Below are 16421 nucleotides of genomic sequence, written 5' to 3'. Positions count from 1 at the left end.
CCATTTGGGGGCCATTGTATATTTTTCTTTGGTAAAGTGTCTGTCAAATATTTTGCTTATTTTGTTATTGGGTGTCTGTTTTCTTCTTAGTGAATTTTGAGAGTTCTTTGTATGTTCTGAATAAAAATTTTGTTATCAGATATAAGTTTTGCTAATATTTTCTACTGTTCTGTGGCTTGACTCTTAATTTGTTTAAGACTTCTCTTGTTTTAGAACCAAATTCCCCCCTCTCACTTTTCAAATGCTTTAAAGTGGTTTAATAAATGTAGGTGTCTGAGGGGGAAAACTTAATGGTCTATCTATAATTGCAGATGGGGTTTTCCCAGGGGCTCAAATCTTTCACTGACCAGTGACTCTGGTGAAGACCAATAGCCTGGTTCTTTCAGGCTCTGACATTTTAGGAAGTTGTGCATGTGTGTACCTCTGACTCTCTTCTCCCCAGGCTCCTCCTCCCCTCTGCGGAGAGATATGCTTCTTCTTTTAGCTCTCTCTGCACGGGTGGCCAGAACAGCGCAGCTCCATCTCTGAGTCGGAGCTGCCCAGACGGAGCACAAGGCCTGCAGAGGGGAAGGCACCTAGAGGACCGAGAGGATGGGGAACTCTCTGCTGAGGGAAAACAGGTGAGTCCAGGCTCCCTAAGAGAAACGAGAGGAGATGGGTCAGGGCAACATAGTCAGAAAAAGAAAAAGAGGTCTGCTCTTAGGAAGAAAAGGAATTGAGTAAGAAACTGAAGAGAATGAAGGGCCTTCAACTGTGCCAGACACCAAGTTCAATTCCTTACAAGTGTGGCCTTCTCCCAAGACCACAGTGAGTAGCTGGTGGAGAACAGCTAAAAGGGGAGGACTTTGTCAATGGAGGTTTAGGCCACAGACCACCACCTGGGAAATGGAACAACTTTCTGAGGCCTAGAAGGGATGCTCTCCTGAGCTCTTAATGACCCACAAGGAGCTCAGAGACACCACCACCTTTTTAATCATTGTTTAAATTCAAAATAAATCACAAACTTCCTGCCATTATGAGGTCATATCTGGTGCACAGTTCCTGCAACAGGTAAGCAGAGGTCATTGAAATTGGTAGAGAAATTGGCTTAAATTTTCTGGACCTAAGTTTCCTCATTTCAAATGGAAATAATAATATAATACGTACTTTGGAGGGTTATAGTATGTGTGATGCTGGTACATAGTGCTTGACACATAGTCAGGTTCAATAATTAGAAGATACTTTTTTCTGGGTCCATCATGTTCAGTATCATCAAAGCAGCCATTGTATCACCAAAACAAGGAATCCCTAGGGTACAAAGCAAGGTGACCTAGGAAAAATGAGCTGACAAGGTCAGGGGCAGGGTGTCTTTACAGAATTATGTTGGGTGTCCCAGGTCTCGGTTTATCAGTTCATGCTACTGGGAGCTACAATAAAATTCAAAATGCCACCTGCCAAAAGGAGGCTTGGCGCACCTGTGACTTGTCTCCTGACCTGCTCCTGAGAGTCAGCAAGCGCTGTCTGAGACCTCTGCTCCCAAATCCTCACAGTCCTTGGTCAATCTGCTATTCTAGCGTTCTTTTATCAGATTACAAATTCCTGTTTTTGTGTCTAGATATGAAAGCCTCAAATATAGAGATCGTTTCCTATTCATCTTTGAATCCCTGTTGCCAGGCATTGTTTCTGACGTATCATAGTTGCCCAGTGAGTCTTGGATGAATGATTGGAAATGTAGAGAAATACTGTTGAGAAGAAAAATAAAACAAAATACAGATATGACATGACTGAGAAAGTGATGATTGATGTCACATCTGTAATTTTGTATTTTAGAACTGTGATGTGGGGGTAAAGGTTTATGACATGAATACTGTTGTAAAAAATTAGAAAATATGTAAAGTATAAACAAAAAAATAAACTGGCAAATAACAGTTATAACTGCTGATAATGTTAGATGCATTATCTTTGTCAATATCTATATTTTCTAGCCATTTGTATTCCTTCATCTGAGAGTCCATAATGTCTTTAGCCCATTTTCATTTTGGATTTTGGCCAACTTTGCTTTACTGAGAGTAAATTTTATTTGTATTTTGAAGGAATTAAACATTGCTCATAAATATTACAAAAAATATTTTCCAGTCTGTGTTTCTTGTGCCATCCAGACATTTTTATGTTTTTTTTATTATATTTTAAACACATTTGAATTAAATCTAGAATGCTTTTTGGTTTCTACCAATTTATGCTTAAAATTCTTTCCCCATCCCAATATAAGGCAAATCCACACTATGATTTTTGTGGCCGTATTGTTTTACATTTAACCTCATACATTCAATATATGGTATCCAATATACCTCGTAAATATTTTTTCCCAAAATATTAGTTAATTAGTTGACCCAGCATCTTCATTTCCATGTTGATTCAAAATGTCTCCTTTAATATAGTCAAAAGTCTTATATTTACTTGGATCTGATTTTCAACTTCACTCCTACTACCCAATTATCATGCAATCAGCACACCCGCACCATGTCTCTCCAGATCAAATTTGTTACAAAAGCCAGGAAAATTTCCCCGCCCCCTCACTCCAGTTGGGCAGAATGGCACCTGTTCCTTCATGAGAGGATTTCAGAGCCTTAGAGAAAAACATCCGTCAGAAGCAAACCCACTCTTTCCACTTACTGGTTGGAGGTCCTCAGACACGTTGTCTAATTTTTTTGTCCACAATATGGACAAAATGTGGTCATATTTTTCAACAGTTGCCTCACTGGTAAAAAATATAACAACAGCATCTACATCATGGATTTATTCTAGGATTAAATGTAATATAACAAAATGTAAATGTTATATACATTATATATATATATTTCATTATACATAATAAGTATCTGTAGTATAAGGAGTGTATATGTAGTGTGTGTGTGTATGTATATGTATGAATAAAGAGTATAGCAAGCAGTGCAAGAGACAGGACCCTGGAATTGCTAGCCCATAGCCTGATGTGTCATAGATTCATGTGGCCTCCTTCACAGAGGTTATCTGAACACACTCTAAACCAAAACATCCTAATTGAAATGCAAGAATATATATATTATGCAGAAAAGTTGAGTGGGGAAATAACCAATTTAAAAATAGTTTTAGCTCATATTTAAGTTTATTTGACCTCCCTGAAGTAAGCAGTATAAGTAACTTCATTTTATAGACTAAGAAACGGTGGCTCAAGGAGTCCAGAGATAATGATCCAGTAACTCAAAATCAACTGTCTCCTTTCATCTTACCCCTATCTCTCTTCAGTGAACCTTCTTTCTTAGCATTGGTGTGAGTGGATGGTTTTCTTCTGATGTCCCTTTAGCCACAGAAACAGGAGATATAAACAAGTGGCTTAAAGAATCCTGAATATAGACTGAAGAGGAGGAAGAACTATAGCCATGCTTCTCAGCCCCAAAGGCTCTGATGGTACATTGACCCTAGAGACTGTCAGAGCACCCTGGTGCCCACAGCCAAGGTCATGTGTAGCAGCCTCACCTCCATGCCTTAAGTGGCTTAAAGAATCCTGAGTATAGACTGAAGAGGAGGAAGTTTCTGGGAAAGGTCACAGGGGATGTTATTCAGGGGTGGTGTTTTCCAAACACTTTTATATGGAGTTACTGGAACATATAGTGCTTTTTAAAAGGATTTCACATTCAAACATGTAGGATTTGACTATGCCTCATATTCAGAAAGATGCCCAGGAGGATACTTTAGACTTCAGCCTAGATGTGACTGCAGAGAGATCCTGAGCCTTTTTGCCATAAAGAATATAACAACATCTGTTTGTTTGGTCATACCCTGGGGCCAGGGAGGCAGATTTGATCACCTTCTGAGCCAGTTAGAGTTGCTCTTTTCTAAGCTACTTATTCATTTATCAAATATTTACTAAAAGTATATTTGCTACCTGCCAGACACTGTGCCATATGTTGGTGACATACACCATGATGAACAGGTAAATATGGTCCCCAACCTTGTGAAGCTCACAATCCGGTGTGGGATATACAGAAGTGAGCAGGCAATCATGATATGGTGTGTATAGGAGAAATTCCGAGTGCAGTGGAATCCTGTGTAAATATTGCCTAACCCAGACCTGAAAGAAATTTCTGCAATGTCCACACACTGTACCTTGTTTTCCTAGAGGTCACTCGTGCATCCTTCAACACAAGGAGCCAAGGAAATCACTGGAAGTGAACATGAGAGACCCTTTTCCTTTTCAGAGAATATAGCAGACAGTTTCTTCCCTGACAGTGTCATCTTCATATTCCCAAAGGGCCAGTTAATGTCCAGGAAAGACAAAGGCATTCTAGCAAGATAGATGTGTCCAAGATACATGTGACCTAGAATGAATACTCTCTTGGAGAAAAAGAAAAAGGAAAGATTTTTCACAGAAATGGCAAAGGGAAGAGAGTCACCTCAACAAAGCTGCAGAAGTTAACCATGTGATTTATCACCTCTCAGGTATTTTAGGTGCTGGGACCACCACATCACAGAAGGGTGTTTCTGCCTTCCATGGTGAGTCAAGAATGAAACATGAGCAATGTTTTCTGGAGTTATTTCCTTTAGTGTGGTTTCAGTGTGTCATTTGCTGAAAGTTACCTGTTAACTACCCGCTGTCTGTGGCCGCAGCGGAAGCCTGTCACTAGGCCTAATAATCATCTGAGAGTCAGTCAGGGAAGCGATGCTTTAAGCTTGCTAAGAAACAGGAACAATAGTCTCATGGGTGGTACGTGCTCCTCAAATGGGAAAGCCACAGCAGCAAGGATGACACTGGCTACCAATGCAGAGAAAGACCCCTTAGTCACACTGCAAATCCCAGAGTCTCCATGTACAGAAGTACACATTTCTGTCCCTTGCACAGAGAGTTTATAACCAGGGTAATTATCCATCCTGGGAAACCTTTGAGAGTGAAAGGGGTGGTAAAATAGTTAAGGATCACTAAGTGATTGGTATCAACATTAACTAGACTATCCTAGCAAACAAGGACATATGGTCATTCTCCTGAGAGCAGATGTCGTCTTTGGCTACTGAGATGACAACGGGCTTCTATTACACTTATATAGTGTTTTTTTTTCAGGGAGTCATCTATACAGTGTGGTTATCTCTGTGCTCATATTGGACATATCTGTTTGTGTGTTTGCTTGTTTGTTTGGAGATCATACACTGGGGTTAGGGCTGGCATTGGAAATAACCATGGCTTCTTAACTCACATGATATGAAAGAAATCAATATTTTGTCATAAAATATCTCCAAAAAATGTTACCTATAACATCACCATAATTCCCCATCTGTAAAGCAATTCCATATCAGCCTTAGAAAAGGGAGAAGAGAAAGAGAAACACAAAAAAGTAATTCTACTTGGTCTCCTTCATTCTTCCTCTTTTCTACCCTCTTATTTACCTATGCTGAAGAAGACATTATAAAGGCCTATAACTTTAACAAATAAAAAAGTTAAAAATAAGTTTTACAAGGAGTATAATTTCTGTTGAGAGTTTCTGAATAATGAAATAACCAATCCTCTTTTCTTTTACAGGAAAAAATTACATATTTTTAAAGCCAGACAAGATTTCCCAAAGGAAAGTAAGTTATTGCTTTCACATCACTTTCACTTTTCATAGACTTACATTTCCAAACCACCCCTTCTCTATGTTTCCAAAGTCCCTTGGGCATATTTCTATGAAACTTACACATTTTGCTGCAATTTGTCCAATTGCATGTCTTTGTTTCTCCACTAGACTGTGAGCTCATTGAAGGGGGGATTGGCTTATTGCTGTCCATATTCTTCAGTTAGTCCCTGAGGTTTGGGGACTGAAGGAGTGAACTAGCAACAGTAAATGCTGCAAAAGGTGGAGGCCGGGGGCCCTCAGAAGGAGCTGCATGGAGGCTAGCTTAGACAGAGAACACAAAGGAAGGGCAGGGCCTGGTCGTCAAGTTTCAGAATGGGGCTTTTGTCTTGAGAATTGCAGAAAGTACTGGAAGACTTTGCATTAAAGACATCACCCAGGTTGCTCTGCAGAGAACATATTGCGATAGGGACTGGCCAAAGCAGATGCTGGAAGATCACAGAGGAACTGATGCAACCGTGTCTGGAGACACAACAGGGCTGAAGTTAAGGAGAAAGAAGAATTTGAGAAGGAGAGGGTAGTGAATGAAATCACATGTAAGGAAGAGACTAAAAAAGTTTAGGCCTGAGGAGAGGTCACTACATTTCTAAAGAAGAAAAACAAAGTTTGCCTTTTCCTTCCTGGATTTAAAGAGGAGAGCCTAGTTAATTTACTGTGAGTCTCAGAAACTAATCCTGTCAGGTGTGTGAATGAATAACAGAGGACTGCCACCCCTGGCTGGTTCACAGGGGAACTGTGGTTCCTAGGAAACCCCAATCTGCATCAGAGCAAAACATGGTAAAAATAAGACCTCTTCTGCGGAAACTCACAGGCCCTTGCCCTGTAGCAACGGTCAGGGCAGTCCTAGATGGCTGTGGGACTCCGTGGAGATACGAGCATCTGGATGTCAGTGCTGAGGGAGTATAAATCCAAATGCAGATGATCACGGCACACCCACCTCCTGTGTAGGGTGGCTTTCATTTGAAAGTGTGGATTTCACATGCTTATCGAACTGGTGTGTTTGCAAGGAGCTATCAAGTGTGTCTGTTTGCCTCTTTGTTGAATGACCAGAGCCAGTTGCCTTTAAGTAAACCAGCTTTTGAAAACTTGGGCTGCCAGCAGGTTCAAGAGTCGGAATGCTCAGAGTGTCCTTCTCTGTAGTGCTTTCCTGGAGCTCCTGCCCCCACAATCTCACCCTCCTCTGATACCTACAGTAAAAACTATAACCCTCCCCTACATCATGGGTCTCTCTTAGGCTCTTGTCTGCCTCCTATGGTAGCCTGTAAGCCCCTTAAATGCAGGGTGTTTCTGTCTTTGTCTCCTCAGTGCCTGGCCCATGCAATGAATTTTGTGTAAGGAAGGAGAGAAGGGAGGGAGTGAAAGGGAAGTGTTGTTTCTTAACCAAACACCCACTGAATGGGTCTCCCTCCACTCTGTCTCTCAGCCTGCGCAGAGCTCTGGCTGTGTCCTGTTTAGATGGCCCTGTCATTCCCCGAGGATGTGTCTTAGGTCGGACGGTCTGGTAAGGGCTATCCGAGCTGTTTTGTGGCTCTCTGCTTTCTCATATCCATGCCCCTCCTGAAGTCTCTTCATGACCTGAAATTCATTTCATGTTTTCTTTCTCCAGGTGAAGGAACATCATCTGCCACCAACCAGGTATTATGAACAACTCTAAGCCTTTTCCTAAGTTGACAGTAAAAATGTAGACACTCCAGATGGTAGAAGTTGGCCTGCAAGACCCCTTTGACCTTAACAAAACAGAAAGACTTTAGATGCTCATGTTTGTAAGCCCAGAGGTGGATGCAGGCCCGGTGGCAGGCACAGCAGCCACCTCTGTTACCCTGTTCATTGAATGAAACAAATATTTATTGAGCACTTAGTTTGTGCCAGGCAGTGTGCTGCACTTCACGTGCATCATCTCACAGAACTGTCAACACAGCCCTTCAGGACTGGTACTATTATTTATGCCATTTTACAGGTGAGAAAACAAGAGATTAAGTGAAATTCCCCAAAGCTAAATAGCTTTCGAGATAGCAGGGGCCTGATTCAGAGCCAAGCCTCCCTCCCAAATATGCTTTTTCCTGTGTACTTTGCTGCTTTGCTTTTAATCTTCTGAAAGTTTCATTGAATGAGACCTCCTCTTGCATTATTTCCGTTTATATTAATGCAAACATCTCTAGAATGGGTGGTTAAATATCACAAGCCAATCAATTATATTTAGGTGTCATCAGAGCATTCTTTTTTATAAGAATGGGCTGCTCTCAGGGCCCTGAGACTGGGCATTACACGGAGTGGTCAGGGGTTGCTCTGGAGCATGGGGTAGAGAGAATCCTGGGTAGGCTGAATACTCTAGGCAGCATGAGCACTCTGGCTGCCTGGGGTAGGTACTGGGGTAGGGACAGCCATTTGGGAGAAAAAATCCAAGAGATGGAGGGGACGTGCTTCGTGGAAGACAGACTTTGCCCAGGCTCGAGCCTATGTTGAGACTGAAGTATAAAGAGAGTAACAAGAGGCCACGTCTTGATGATGGCTCTCTTTTGACCAGCAGGACAATGCTGACCAGAGCTCTGCAGAGGAGCTGTGCTATGCCCTCATCAATCACAGAGTCCTCAGGAGAAGGCCGTCGGGGAACTCTGCTGAGGGGTACTATGAAAACGTCTTTCCCCAGGCTGAGAGGCCCAGAGAGTTGTGGAGAGGAACCGAGACTGACTACTCACTTCTCCATGTGCCTTCCACCCCTAGGCATCCTCCTGCCCCAGAAAATGAATATGAATTTCTACCCACTAGAACCTCCTCTCACAGCCTGGAATAGCCACACCCACTTACACCACTTCTGAAGCTCAGTTTTCCCATTTATAATGAAGCAGTTGGACCAAAATTTGTTTCAGCCCAGCAAATAAACCTGGGGATAGTAGGGCTCTGCTTCTCTCTCCCACCCCACCCCCACCCCTGCATATACAGAACAGCCCCTTCTATAGGTGTCTCTGTAGAACATGGTTTATAAACCACAGGGCCTCTTAGATCCTACTCAGTATTCAACATCCAAAAATCAATCAACTACCCTGAACAGTCTTTGAGAAGGGACTGAGCATATTTGGTTCTAAGTGGCTTTGGAAATGGGCTGCTGTACTCAGAGGCAGAGGGAGTGGTCCCTGGTCTCCTACAGCTACTCGTATCACAAAGGGTCCAGCTCTTCTGTCCAGGTTCTTCACATAAAATGTCCCCAGGCTTGTCCCCTGAAGTCACAAGGAATCTGTACCCAAGGAGAAGTCTACTCATTCTACATGTGTTTATAGGCCCAACTGCTCACTCACAGCTTTCTAGGTGGGCACCTGCATGTTCCTCTTATACCATGCCTCTAAGTGATGTCCTTTGCATGGTGTCCTTTGACTTTCTGGCCCTGGTGGCTTGGTTGGTTACATGGGTTGAATCGGTAAGTCCCAGGCCAAAATTTTATATAATTTTTATGTAATTGTAGTCCATATATATTTTTTAACTTTGTATTTAAATCTTAATAAGAAAATCATAGCATTAAAGAATGATAGTGTAGAAAGATGTTTGGAGATCCTCTAATCCCAGTATTTTTTTTTTTTTGGCTCATTGGTCCAGTGTAACATTGTAAGTTAGTGGCAGAACTTTATATGGAGCCTGAGTTCCTGGTTTCCAATTTAGCACTCTTTCAATGTACTACATAAAACAGCCTCTACTCCACAGAATATGTACATGGTAAATAATACATCATATACAAAATAGGAATAAAATATCCACACAAAGAAAATAACACATACACACAATCCTTCTCTAATGGGCACTTCTTCACATGCTCTGATTATTTTCCCTCATCTGTCCTGCAATGTTCCTACAATTACATCTATCCCCTAAAATAGTGGTCATCAAACTGTGGCCCCTGGGAGAAATGTGGCCAACTGCTTGTTTTGTAAATAAAATGTCATTGGAATAATATAGCCATAGTCATATGCTTATGTAATGTCTGGGGATAGTACAGATTTAAGTAGTTGTGATGCACACTGTAGGTTCTACGAGAAAAACCCAAAAATATTTATTTTGGGCCCTTTTCAAAAAACATTTTGGAGACCCTTGTCCTAAATAATCAGAATTAAGATAAACTAAACAGAAATGTGTTGGGGTATTAATTTGACTTCTAAGAGCTGGTACCAATAAAATGCTATGGAAATATTAAACCACAAATTAGATGAATAAGTCAATAACAATTAACAAACTAGACTATTTCTATATTCACACCTGTTTTTTCAACTTCCTGTTTCAACCCCTGGCTGCTGTCTTAATTTTAAGGATTTTAAAATAGTAAGAGATTTGTTAAGACAAACAATAGATGTATGTTTAATTACTGTTTTGTTCCCCAAACTACTTTGGTCTGTTTAACCAAAGTTAAATAATCTTGTTATTTAAAATGTTCTACAGGGACAATAGGGGAGAGGATTGAATGGGGGTGGGGAGTGTCCAAGGTGGGGGAGAGTGATGCGGGGAAAATGGAAACAACTGTCATTGAACAACAATAAAAAGTTAAAATAAATAAATAAATAAAAATGCCCCTCAAAAGAAATAAAATAAAAGTTCTAAGTGCCCATTGGGCATAAATCCAGTGGCTTGAGGTTGGATGTTTCAACACAGGTTTTCTGAGACTTCAGCCAGTTGATGGTCTTCAGCCAAAAAGCCAAACAAATCTTAGTGTCTTATCCTCTACTAACTTTCTCTTTTCAGCACAATTCTTTTACACTGAACTCTAACTTTGACCTTTGGCCAAGATTCACTCAACTTCAAAATGAGGCAGGGGTGGAGGTAGAGAATACTGTATGAAATGTCAGTATGACTTAGGGGACAGAGTGTGAACTCTGGGGTGAGACAATCAGTTATTCGAATCCTGGTTCTCTCTTTTCCTCCCTCCATGAGCCTTGAGCATGTAATTTGGAGGCTCGGCTTTTTCACCCACGAACAGGAGAATTCCATCTAATGTATGTAAATCATTCATCACAGACCCTGAATAAATGACATCAAAGAGCAAAATGAAACAAAAAACTTTATGATGTATATAAAACACCATGTGTTTTTGTGCCTGGTGATCCAGGTCACCCAGCAGTCTTCCAGCAAGGCAGAAACACAAAATTCTGGGGGTTGTGCTGCAATTTTTCACTTGGATATTGAACTATTGTGGAGCTGATGAGCTCCAATATTCTTAGTACAATATGTTATATTTGATTGAGCCTTATCCTGTGAAAACCTTACCTGTCTGAGATAGTATTTGCCTTTTATTGGGAACATATTAAGTATAAATGCTTAGCCAAAAATAGTTGTTCTTAAAATGAAATTTGAGAGATTATGAAAAGAATTACATTTGAGCAGAAAAGTCTTTTGGGAGTGCTTTCAAATATCTACAATGCCTGTATATAATACTAATCCTTTTTTATAGATATCAGGATTTCTGATGAAAATTGTGCACCATCTTCACAGAAAAAGCACACAAGACAAGCCAGTAAGCCAGGATAAGTAGAATAGTGAAACTGAGACAGATAGTTAAACAGGCAATTTGTAGCCATTTAGTAAATTTTATCTTCCCTGATCCAAGTACTGTTAAGAGTAAATGGTATGCCCTTCTCCTCCCCAACCAGAGGGTAAATCAGGGAGCTAAATAACAGAAACCTAATTAGTGTCATTTACCAGCCACACCCAAGGACAGATGAAGTTAATGGAATTCATCTTATTTTAGCACAGCAGCCTAAATTTGATGAATATTCTGTTGAGATAGTCCTCAAGACCACTCCTAAACTCCCAGCCTTTAAAAACCTCAAAAGACAGGTCCCAACATACACTCTTCCTCCCAGGAACATGCCTGTGACTCTCCCTTCTCCTCTTCTTCCCCAACAGGCAAGCATCTCCAACCCTAAAGAACCCCATGATGCTTGCAACCAGGAAACTATGGGCTGAGGCTCCCAGTTTTCCCCCTGACCCTGTCCCCAAGACCCCCTTTTCCCTGACTCTTAGTGAGCCAGAAAAGCCCAGCCTAGACTCATTTCTCCACCTAGTCCCTCTCCTGTTGCTTCCTCTATCCTAGGTCCTTCTTTGTTTCACTATCCCCAGCTTTAATAAACATGCTCTCAAAATTACCTGGACTTGTAATTTGAAATCTTTCCTGCTAGAAATCAAGAACTTACACACCACTGGCCAGCCCTAGGCAGACCTGCTCAAGGTCAGGTCCAGTATCTTTAACACACACACACAATATTTGTATACAATTTCAAAAAATTGGGAATGCAACTACTTAGTTAAAAAATTCTTGTTCTTGGTTTTTTTAAAAATGAGGCTGAAAATTAAATCGTTCCCTCAAGTCACAAAAAAATCAGAAAACCCCCCTCCCCCATGCCGGTCTCAGAACCATACACGGCCAAAGCTCACAGAGGCACGTTTATGCAGCTACTGAGGGCTCTGTGGTTTCCTTTTTGCATTTAACTAGCATCTATAAATAATCCCTAAGTCTGTGAATAGATTTTTGTTTAGAACAGAAAAGAGGCACAAGAAAAGGGCAAAGATAGGTGAGGAAAATCTACCGTTAACAATAAATAAATTCAAATGTTGACATTATAAGGACAATCTCGGGTTCTACAAGTGTTCTCAGGGATGGAAGGGCATAGGCAGAAGTTGGAAGGTGAGCCCCAGGACTCCACAGAAGACTTCAGAGAACAGGATATTCTATTTATATTTCCTGACTCTGTTCTCTTCCCAGCCAGCTTCTTGTCTTCAGAAAGCAACTTGAAAGCCACTGGATCTGAGTATACATCAGGTCTGCCAATTGTTAAATGGGTCAGTATAAGTCCCTCCCCCTTTCCTACAGACGGTTCTTTTGCAAGGCACTTGGGGAAAGATTAAGTGTCATCATAATCCCAGAGAGTCTTCTACCATCCGACAATCACACTTCTCAACTCACCCTTCCCCCTCTCCATTCATGCTACTTGTGGATTCCCAGCTGTCAGCCAAACCCGAACTGAACATGACTTCGGGGTTCCCAGCCAGGTGGGAGGCCATTGATGCTGTGTGGTGGCCCAAGAGGCTGAGCTTTGCTTCCCAAAGCTGGGGAGCTCTGGGCTTATCCTCCTACTTTTCCAGGCCTTGGTTTCTTAACTATGAAAGAAGGGGGCTGCTCTCTAATGCTAATCATAAAGAAAAAATATTAAAAAGATGGGCCTGAATGCAGCTGCCAGAAATGCACTAATGAATAGTGTGAATTAACTTATTCTAAAGCCATGGAAAAGAAATCAGAGCAGAGAAGAAATGTCTCCCATTTTTCTCAACACTGATCAGTCTCTGAGTAGAGAAGAGCAGAAGTTTATGTCTGGAGTCCACACCTAAGTGGGAAAGGAGAGAACATTCATCAGATCCTGATAAGACGCAAACACATGTGAAAAAAGGCAATCCTATTTATTCAAATCCCACCACTACTTCAGGATCAGTTAATGTTCTACATCCCAGGCAAATATTTCTCCATTTAAACTACACTGGCTACTCTTTTTTCTGTCTTTATTTAATTTTAACATCTGTCTTTTTTTTTCCTCGTTTCTTGTGTCAACATAAGAAATGTCCAAACCTGTAGGAATTTTAATGAGTTTATTTGAGCCAAACTGATAACTTGCTGGGAAGCAAAACCTCAACAAATTAGCAAATGCTCTGGAAAATGGCAGTTTTGCTCCTTTATCTTATACATTACAACCAAAAGAGAAGATGTTAGTGCCTTATGTGAAATCCACTGGTAATAGGTTAAGTAGGCAGGAGAAAGAAAAGTAGGGGAGAACCTCTAGGATTGGATAAAAAGTAAAATGATAAGACACAAATGAGGTCTGTTCAGAAAGTATCCAGCCATGTGATATGAAAAACAGAGACGTTTAGTGAAGAAGATACAAGATCCTCACACAGTTCTCCGAGCACAATGTTCCTTCTGCTCTGGTAGCAGAAGCCACAGAACAAATTTTGCCATGTGTTTCATGCCAAGATCCTGAGTCAAAATCTCAGACATAGTAGTTTTTGGAACCCCCAAATCAGCTTCCAGTTCTTGCACTGTCAGTCAGGGATCTTAGTTGCCTGCAGCCTGCACGGTCCAATGGTGTCCAACCCATGGCCTGTCCCACTGTATGTGGCCTAGGATGACTATGAATGTGGCCCAACGCAAAATCATAAAGCTACCTAAAACCTTTTTTTTACTCATCAGTTTTTGTTAGTGTTTATGTGTTTAATGTGTGGACCAAGACAACTTTCTTATTCCAGTGTGGCCCAGAGACGCCACAAGGTTGGACAGCCCTGCATACATGTTCAACATTCTCAGGTGTTCTGCTTGTGGCAGGCCTTCCAGAATGTGGATCACTTTCAATAGATTCTCAACCATCTTTGAGGCCTTTGTGCCACACTTTCATTTGCACTGCACTCATTGCATTGTCCCCAAAAGCCTTCTGAAGCATCCGAATAGTTCCCACAGAGGGATGTTCAAGCTTAATGCAAAATTTGATGTAGATCCATTGCCTTGCTTGCTCAGTCATTTTGAATGCAATGGCCACACAGAACACATGCCCATTCAATCAACAACATCTACTGCCCCCTCTGACTAGCATAGTAAAGTCATCATTGTTCACACACGCACATTCCAGCCCACTTTCCTTGGCTGCCAGGTTACATCGATGTCATGCAAACTGTTCTCATTATATTAACAATGGCTGGACTTTTTTCAGACAGACCTCATACTTTTTTTACATAAGTGGGTACAGCATAGTTAACAACCAACAATTAACACAGCGACAGTAACAATGAGAGGATCTGTGGTGCCCCTCTTTCACAGTTGCCAGTACTTTGAGGGCTCTGGAAAAAGAAAATTTGACATTCCAAGGTATGTTATTGTAGATGCAAAAAGACAATAGACAGGCTCAGTTAAGGTAAAGATTGACTTTTTTCAGGGAAGATTCTAGCCTAGGACATGACTGCCTGCTGTGACCTACTTTTTGAAAGTTTTTGATTTCAAACATTTCCATGTTGTTACTTTAGGTCCCTGAGTTTGTAAGTCCATCACACAGGCCTCACCTGGGCTTGTCAACTTTGGTATGTGGCCCCATTTGTCCATATTTGTTTTATCTGTGTCACATTTGTTTTACCAGAGAGCCCCAAGATGTTCCAGAACTGTCAGTAAGGTCCTATTGCTTGCCACCTAGAGGCATAACTCTAAAGACAGGAGTTTGGTGCAAAAGAAAGTGGTTGTTTATTTAAAGGTTATAGAGTTTTGGAATGGTGGTAAGTTTCTACCTCAGGGCCCCACTCCCTTTAAAACACCCAAAGACAAACAGACCTGTCACCCTCTGCTGGTTCAGGAATGCACCTCAAATCCCTTTTCGCACTCCTAAAAGTACCATCCTTTATGAAATGCAGATAACTGCAGCAGGATTATCCAGGCAGCTGGGCAGCTTCCTGGTTGCAGTTCAGCTAGTGCAGCCAATTTCTGTGCTGGAGGAGTGCAGGGGCTTGGAGTGCAGCCACATGGCCTCAGGGAACCTGCCAGTCACAGGAACTTGGGCTTCCTGCAGCTGACCAGGCTAGCCAGGGGAAAGGAAAAAGCCAGCAACAGACCTTGTGCTCCCTGGCTCCATTTAAAAGCCCTTTCCCAGAATCCCATGTGCCCTGGAAGCCAGTGGGAGTGTCCAGTGTTCCAACCAACGAGGGCCAGTGCTTGGCAGTGTGCCTCTGTCCCCTCCAGCTACCAGGTTTAGCAAGGGGGAAAAATCCTGAACCACTCTTGCTCTGTACAAGGCCCCTCCCTCTGGTGGCCCCTCCCTTCACAGGGAGAGCAACCTAACCTCCAATTCTACCTTGGGGTTTCCTCCCAGGCCCTGCCTTCTTCAGCATGTGGTGTGACCCCTCTGTTATATGTGCAGAGTCTGTGTCCCTGTAAGACCAGAATTTCTTTACTTACTGTCTTCTTCACTGGTGTCTCCTACAACTTTTTGCAAACTCATCATTAAAAAGTCTACAGAACTCATTTAAATTGCAAGGCAAAAAAGAATTGTGCGTGTAGATAGAATTTTTGTTGGGGTTGGAGGGCAGGTTTGTCTGACCTGGCTGTATTCTTTCTATCCATATCTAAAGGACTTCCAAAAAAGACCAGTTTTACTTCTTAGATCTTTCAATTATTTTACAGATATGTGTTAAAACCTTATTATGTACCAGACATTATGCTCATAATTAGAATGTGTGATGACCAACAAATTCACCTCTGATAGAAGAGTGTATAAATACCATATTTTGCCATGTATAATGTGCACTTTTGCCCAAATTTTTGAGGGAGAAATAAGGATGTGCATTATACATGGGTATAATGATTACATATCATGGGTATAATAATGGGTGTAAAAATCCCATGTATAATGCACACAAAAGTTTGGGTGCATATAATACACAGCAAAATATAGTAAGTGCCTTTTTTTCCCAAGCCCTCAAAATGCTTTAGTCACAAAGTTCAGTTCTTTCCAAAAAGAACTGAAAAAGTCCACCCTATGGAAAACCCTATGACTTGCAACTTGTCAAATCTCAAGACAAGATACTTGCATCTTGGTGCTTTCCAAAGGAGAAGAAAGATCAAAACCAACCCTGTCCTGACCCGAAATGAACCAACTCTTCCTTCCAGCCCCAGGCCCTTCAGACACCTGGCCCTGCCTGGAAAGATATGGAGGGGAATCAAAGTACCCACCCCACACTTACTGAAACAGAGAGGAGAGCTCCGCCCACCCCAGTTCAATCTCATTCTCTCCCAAGGGG

The 16421-nt window shown here is 41.6% G+C and overlaps 1 protein-coding gene across 1 annotated transcript; it reads left to right on the top strand.

The window, feature by feature from the left end:
- Positions 1 to 486: 486 nt before the first annotated feature.
- On the top strand, positions 487 to 8514 carry GCSAM (germinal center associated signaling and motility). The gene is made up of 5 exons (XM_045851773.1): positions 487 to 620; positions 4459 to 4512; positions 5531 to 5577; positions 7228 to 7256; positions 8146 to 8514. Exons 1-5 carry the CDS (start codon positions 592 to 594, stop codon positions 8410 to 8412), a joined length of 426 nt encoding a protein of 141 aa, XP_045707729.1. The 5' UTR covers positions 487 to 591; the 3' UTR covers positions 8413 to 8514.
- The last annotated feature ends 7907 nt before the right edge of the window (positions 8515 to 16421 follow it).

Source organism: Phyllostomus hastatus, unplaced genomic scaffold (genome assembly GCF_019186645.2).
Source record: "Phyllostomus hastatus isolate PE091 unplaced genomic scaffold, TTU_PhHast_1.1 phas_contig_86, whole genome shotgun sequence".
Taxonomy (NCBI): Eukaryota; Metazoa; Chordata; class Mammalia; order Chiroptera; family Phyllostomidae; genus Phyllostomus; species Phyllostomus hastatus.
This window is presented reverse-complemented; position numbering and strand designations above follow the sequence as displayed.